General features: G+C 54.3%; 1 protein-coding gene across 1 annotated transcript in view; it reads right to left on the bottom strand.

Moving 5' to 3' along the window:
• Positions 1-3,134: 3,134 nt before the first annotated feature.
• Positions 3,135-6,304, bottom strand: part of LOC100953480 (beta-galactosidase-1-like protein 2) — a 39,723-nt gene continuing 36,553 nt past the window's right edge. Inside the window, exons 16-19 of the mRNA XM_023516787.1 lie at positions 5,348-5,435; positions 4,952-5,054; positions 4,526-4,642; positions 3,135-4,235 (exon numbers count right to left, since the gene is read on the bottom strand). Of these exons, the coding sequence (XP_023372555.1) occupies positions 4,149-4,235; positions 4,526-4,642; positions 4,952-5,054; positions 5,348-5,435 (395 nt within the window). The 3' untranslated portion in view covers positions 3,135-4,148. The remainder of the gene's footprint in view (positions 4,236-4,525; positions 4,643-4,951; positions 5,055-5,347; positions 5,436-6,304) is intronic.

The raw sequence follows: 6,304 nt of genomic DNA, 5'->3' as shown, positions 1-6,304 counted from the left end.
GGGATTAGTTTGACACGGAGGGGAAAAAGACCTGAGCACACAGTGCTTTGGAAATCATTCTATTTTAAACACAAAAAAAGGGAATGAACATGTCACTTCTCCCTAAGTTGGGAGCACGCACAGCCAGTGGCCTCACATCCAGCTGCCCTCTTTCCACCCCAGAGAAAGAACAGTGTACCACGAGCTGCTCCATCCCCCTAGGGAAGAGCTCCTCCCTGGGTCTCCCAGGCCACTGGGAGGGTCCCTGGCTCTCTGATGGAGGTGATCTCACTCATGCTCCTGCAAGTTGGAAGCACAATTTTCCTCCCAAGAGGAGGAAAAGGAAAGGGCCTGAGCCTATTGAAGAGGTGTTTATTTTTTAACTGCTAACAGCCCCCACTCCATTAAACTCACAGGACAGGTCTGAGAACCATTTAGAACCCACTAGGGGGTGGGTGAGTGGGACTCAGTCCAGAGACCTAACACTCAAAATATAGCATTGGTTGCCTATTTTCAAACGGAGTTAACCTCCCACAGTATTCATGAAACCATCTGATGGAATCAGATCCTGAACCACTTCGCAGGACATTTTCCCCAGCCTCTTATACTTTGGATGTCACTTTGGAAATCAGTCCCTTGGAATCAGGTGGGGGTGGCACGGGAAAGAAGGGAGGAGGTGGGCACAGGGCATCCATCAGATGAGTGAATTTATGTCCAGGAACAAGCCTCATTCATGGAAACCAGCCCTGCATGCCACGGTCAGCTTGGCTGGGCTGAGGCCACCTGCTTAGCCAAAAACCCAGGGCTAATTTTCAGGAAATTGATAATGAACAACAAAATGGGGACCTTTATTGGCAGATGCTAAGTCAATTATTTTCACCTAATATCCTCTTTTAGATGCATGTATATTTATTTATAATTATAACCCTGGTGGACTGCAGCCTTCATCTTTGTTGGGAATGAGTTTGTTATAAACCAGAATTGGGTCCATGACAATTGTTTTCCAAACCCAGTCTGTTCCCTGCTCCCTCTATGGCAAACCCCACCAAAAAAGAGTAAGAGGCCAGGGGCAGCTAGGAGTTCTGAGAACCAGAGACTGGGGTGAGGGTGGTGCCCAGGCAGCTGCATCTGGTCTGTTTTAATTTAACTGTATTTAATTTGCTTTCAAAATTAAAAGTCAAATATGGTTTTTAACAGTCCTCATCCTCTTCAGCCCTACATCATTTTTGTTAATTTAACCAACAGATGTTTATCAGGTGCCGATTTTAAGTAGGCATTATTCTAGAAGCCAGCACACAGCGGTGGAAAAACAAAGCCCTCATCTTCAAACAGGTCACCTAATGAGAGAAGACGGGCAATAACAAATGTATTTCAGATGCAACCCGCTAGGAAGAGGACAGAGCCCATTGGTGAGACAGTGCCCTACAGGGAGGTCAGAGAGGCGTGTCTGATGAGGTGACATCTGACCAACACACAGCTCCCAGGGCTCCCCCAGGCAGGACAGGCTGAGTATACTCAGACATCAGCACAGAGGCCCATGTGGCTGCAACCGACTAGCAGGGGCTGAGGAAGTAGTGTGGGGAAGGCAGCGGGGTGAGGGAGAGGGAGGCCAGAATACGTCAGTCCGGGAACCAGGATCAACCCTCAGCTTCACAGACACAGGCAGGTTGGGGAGGTGGTATCTGCAATGATCCTGGCACTGAGTGGCGGTAGGCTGGGTGAGCGTGCAAGCTTTGGGGCACAGAGAAATGGTCGAATATTGGACGTGTTTAAGGGGTAGAGCCAGGAGGACTTGCCAGTTGTTTGGACGTGGACGGTGAGGATCATCTGAGACACAGAACAAAACTGCCTGAGGGATGGGACGGGGGGCGGGGGGGGGCAGTGTGACATGGAGAAAATTTGTTGCAGATGCCTGCTAGACACGTGCAGGAGAGCAGGTGGGGGGACAGCTGCCTGCACACCTGGAGCTCAAATGTGGACCAGCATCGGGGGCATTAGTGTCAAGCTGTTTACAAAGCCACAGGTGTCCCAGGTAAGACCCCCATGCATGAGTGTAGACAGAGGTCCCCCAGCATTCAGAGGCTGGGGCATGAAGAGGACCAGAAGAGACCATACAGTACAGAAGCTATGAGCAAATCGACTCAACTCTGCAGAATAAACTCCACCAAGAAGTGCTTTGCTAGAGAGGCCACGGGGTTAACTGTCAGATAAGGACAAGAATAAGAAGTTGGTGAGGGAAGGCCTCATGGTAAGAAAGGCAGGGCCTTCCTGCTCAGGTTTGCATAAAAGTGTAATTCAATGGGATTCTTGGCTTTACAAAAGGATTCACAGTAAGATGCCCTTAAATTCCAGCTACCTGTCACGTTTTCCAAGAGAATCCAACTTCACACATAGCTTCACAGTACATTCTCATTGCTCCCAAGTAACACCTGGTCCCATCCACATCTTAGCTCAACACTTGCTGTTCTGGGGGCAGATCTGGAAAAGCTGGAAAGATGGGGAAAAATTAAGGACACTCTCCACAAGCTCTACTCTGTTAAGCTCATCTCTGTGCCAAGTGGTCCCCCAGCACAACCATCTGCCCTTAATTTGCTCAGCCCTGGGCCCTGTGGCTGCACACCACAGGTGTCCCCCGAGCACAGCCACACACAGGACGCAAGCCTGTTGGCTCCGTGAGCCCCACAGCCAGCATCCCTCTCCAGCCTTTGCTGGGCTGCCAGCTTGTGCACTGTGCTGGGGAGGTGGGTGCTACTTGATGCTGGCTATGATGGAAGATAGTTCATTTGGGGCAATAGATGCCTGATGCAGTTTGTGAAGAAAAGCTCACCCCCACCACCTCCCCTCCACCAGCTAACTTACTGCAGCACCCGTGGCTGCCTGGCAGATTCTTACCCTTGCCCACCAGCACAAGAATGGGTTTGTTTTGACCTCTCCTCTCCAGGGCACTTCCAATCCAGTGACATTTCAAGAGGAATCCAGCAAATTGAGGAGGGGTGGCAGGAAGTCAGGGGTGCACAGCATCCTCCGCTGGGGCCAGTCAGCGTCTGCAGCCTTGAGCACGTGAGCCTGACCCCCACAATGCCCTCTCCTCTGGTTTAGGGTGGCACAGACAAAACCAGAGACATCACCAAGAGGGTTTCATGCAACTTCGCTTTATTTCGAGTCAGGACAGTGGGAGGAGGCAAACATTACACTTGATCTCCAGAAGGACAGTTTCAAATTTGGGCATGAAAACAGCTCTAAAGGAGGGCTGCCTCTCCTCCCTGCGGCATGGCTATGGGGGTGCAGAGAGTGGGAGGATAAGCTGGAGGCAAGGCCTGTGCTCCTGTGGCCACCCCGGCATTCCTGGGGCCACCTGCCCCACTGCACTGAGGTGGGCCTCTGTCCCCTCCCTCCCCAGATACTCTGCTGGGATCCACCTTTACTCCTGCACTGATGCCTGTCTTCATTGAGTAAAACTGGAAATACTCCCTAATTCAGGAAAAGCGGCAGCTGAGTATTTCTGTTCCTCGAGCTCAGCTTGTCATGCTGTCAGATGCAGCAGGAGTAGGAACAGAAAGGAAACCACGGGTTTCTCAAATGGCGTCTCTCAGAGTCCCCAAGGCGGCTCAGGGAAGGTTGTGAAGAAAGAACAAAGTCAGCTCAGGTGAGGCACCCCTCTTGCCTACCTCTACCAACAGTGACAAACTCAGGATTTCAGGAACACCAAGAGGCCAGGCCTGCCAAGTGCAGTCAGAGAGCTCACCTGAGTGCCGGGCAGGGCTGCGGTGAGTGGTGCAGGGGGAGATACCCGGCCAGTTTCAGCCCCTTTTCTGAGGAGCCCAGGTAGGGAGCACTTGATGATCTGATTAAACGCGCCCACCCCCATGGACACATCCTCCTCCCAGAGGAGCAGGGAAGTAGGAGAAGTACCATCAACAAAGCCAGGCTAAGAAACCATCTAGGTATGAGGGGGGCCCTCTGTGCCACCCCACGTTTCTCCTCAGGTGTAGGGTTTTGAACTGAGGCGGGGCAGACAGGAGCCCCTTGGTCCCTGAGGTTGCTACTTAAGGAGCTGCTCCTGTAGGGTAGTGTGCAAGGGGGCAGCCTACCGGGGCTGAGGCCACCAGCGCAGGTGGCACTCTCCGGGTCCCCAGGCACGAGGTGCAGGAGGTACTGGGCGGCGCCGCTCACTTAACGTACTGGTTCCTGCCTAGGTGGGGGGTTTCGGTAGATTGGATCATGGAGCCTGCCATCGTCTCCTCGAAAATGATGACCTGGGTGGAGAAGGGCTAGGTGTCAGAGCAGCTGAGATACGCCCTGGAGCCACACAAGGCCACTTGTCTTGAGGTGGCAGGATGGGAAGGGAGGGGTTTAGGGTTGAGGCTGGAAGGACCCAGGACCAACAGCCCATCGGCACCAAGGAAGAGGGAGGAAGAGGCTCCCTAAAGCTCTGCCTCCCCTAGGCCCTACCAAAGGCTCCTGAGGAGACAGTCTGATGCCAGGGAGGGCAGGCACGGGCAGGGAGTCTCGGGGGCAAAGAGAAGGAGGCTGAGCCTGTTCCCACCTGGTTGATTCCTCTGTCCAGCCAGGGTCCTGGGAGATACAGGGTCTTCTGGGGTCCGATGCTCCAATAGCGTCCAAGGTTTTGGCCATTGATGAATACGACCCCCTTCTCCCAGCCCTTCAAAGAGAGCAGGAAGGGAATCTAGTCTACCACGAGAGCCACCAAATACACAGGCACACAGGACAGCAGAGACAAACACACAACCAGGAGGGCGAAGGATAGGGTGCCTGTCACCTGTCCCCCTAGTTCTGAGCCTCCCAGGGACGGCGCCCAGGCTCAGACCAATGTTGGAAGCCAGGCTTTGACAGGCACCAGGTGCTGCTTCTGCTCTGAGCCCATTCCCGGGGTGCACAGGGGCCTTTCAGCTCGGGGCCCTGGGCGAGGGAGAGGGGAGACCCTGGCAGGTGAGAGGGGAGACCTACAAACCTCCAGCTTCAGGAAGGTGTCGGCAGGCGAGGGGCCGACTGACAAGCCGCCCAGGAAGAAAGCGGGAAGTGCAGGCGCTTCTGGGACAGAATTCCATCCAAACCTGAGAACAGCCCGAGGGACAGGAGATCTCAGATCTGCTCCCAGCCCTGCTCCTGACTCCTAAAGCATGTCTCTGCCCTTCCAAGGCCCCCTGCCTCTTACTCAGGGCCCAGGAATGGCAGCAACGTGGGACGATGGGGATGCCTGGTCTGCTTGGGGGGGTCCTAGGGCTGGTGTCACCCCCCCACCTCTGGCCTGTGGGTCTGTTCACACACAGCAGGGCCCAGGTGAGGAAGGTGCCATCCAGCTGCACATGAGCTGTGCACTCACACGCAGGTGCGAGGCAGGGCCCACCTCTGAAAGACGCTCTTTTTCATATCCAGGCTGTAGATTCTGAAGTTTTTCAGGGGAGAATCATCCAGATAGAGATTTCCAATTAAGCCTGTGAGAGGGAGGCAAGGAGACACCGGCAAGCCCTAAGGCAGGGGCAGCTGTCCTGGCCAGGCCAAGGCCACCTGGAAAGTTCTCAGGAAATTCAGGTACCGAAGTACAGGCTGACACGTCCACTGGCCCAGAAGCTCTTCACTTGGGGCAAAACCTTCCTAGAAGGCCCAAGGGGGTGAGAGTGAAGACCTTAGGGCTTGCTGGGAAGAAGGATGCATGAGGTCAGTGATAGAGCAGAGGCATCACAGGGCAAGAACAGTCCCCAGAGGTGTCACAGGGCAAGAACAGTCCCCAGTCCCCAGGGATACTCCAGATGACAAGAGATCACAGGGATTCTGGCCTAACTGTAGGGTCAGTGTCAGTTAATGGGGTCAATTCTCAATAGACCTAATAGGTCAGCCAGAAATCCTCTACACCACCTAGGATTGAAGACATATTTTAAAGTGTTGTGAGCAGATGGCACTATTGGCACCCAACACCGAGGTCCTGTGCATGCTGACTAGTGACTGATTAGCGCCTGAGGACTGGGCCAGCTGTGCTGGTCCCAGAGTGGCCCCCACGGCCCTCTTGCTCATGGAGCCGCTGATTTGCTACAGTGGGAATCTGGCAATTGGGGGACATGAAGAGGCTTCACAGGGCCTAGAAGTGTGTGACAGTGAATGACAGAGGACAGGACCCTCCAGTGAGGGTCCAGGGCACCCTTGATGAGGGTCAGAGGACACAACGGCAGAAACAAGGGTGAGGCCAGCAGTTCCTTCTGACCCAGGAGAACAAAGGAAGGACCTGAGGACAGGCCCAGGGTGGGGGCTCACGGGAAGGCAGGGAGAGCCAGAGAGGAGGACAGGGCAGCGGGTGAGGGCAGGGAGA

The sequence above is a fragment of the Otolemur garnettii genome, unplaced genomic scaffold, assembly GCF_000181295.1.
Source record: "Otolemur garnettii isolate 467f Iridium unplaced genomic scaffold, OtoGar3 scaffold00097, whole genome shotgun sequence".
Lineage (NCBI taxonomy): Eukaryota > Metazoa > Chordata > Mammalia > Primates > Galagidae > Otolemur > Otolemur garnettii.
This window is presented reverse-complemented; position numbering and strand designations above follow the sequence as displayed.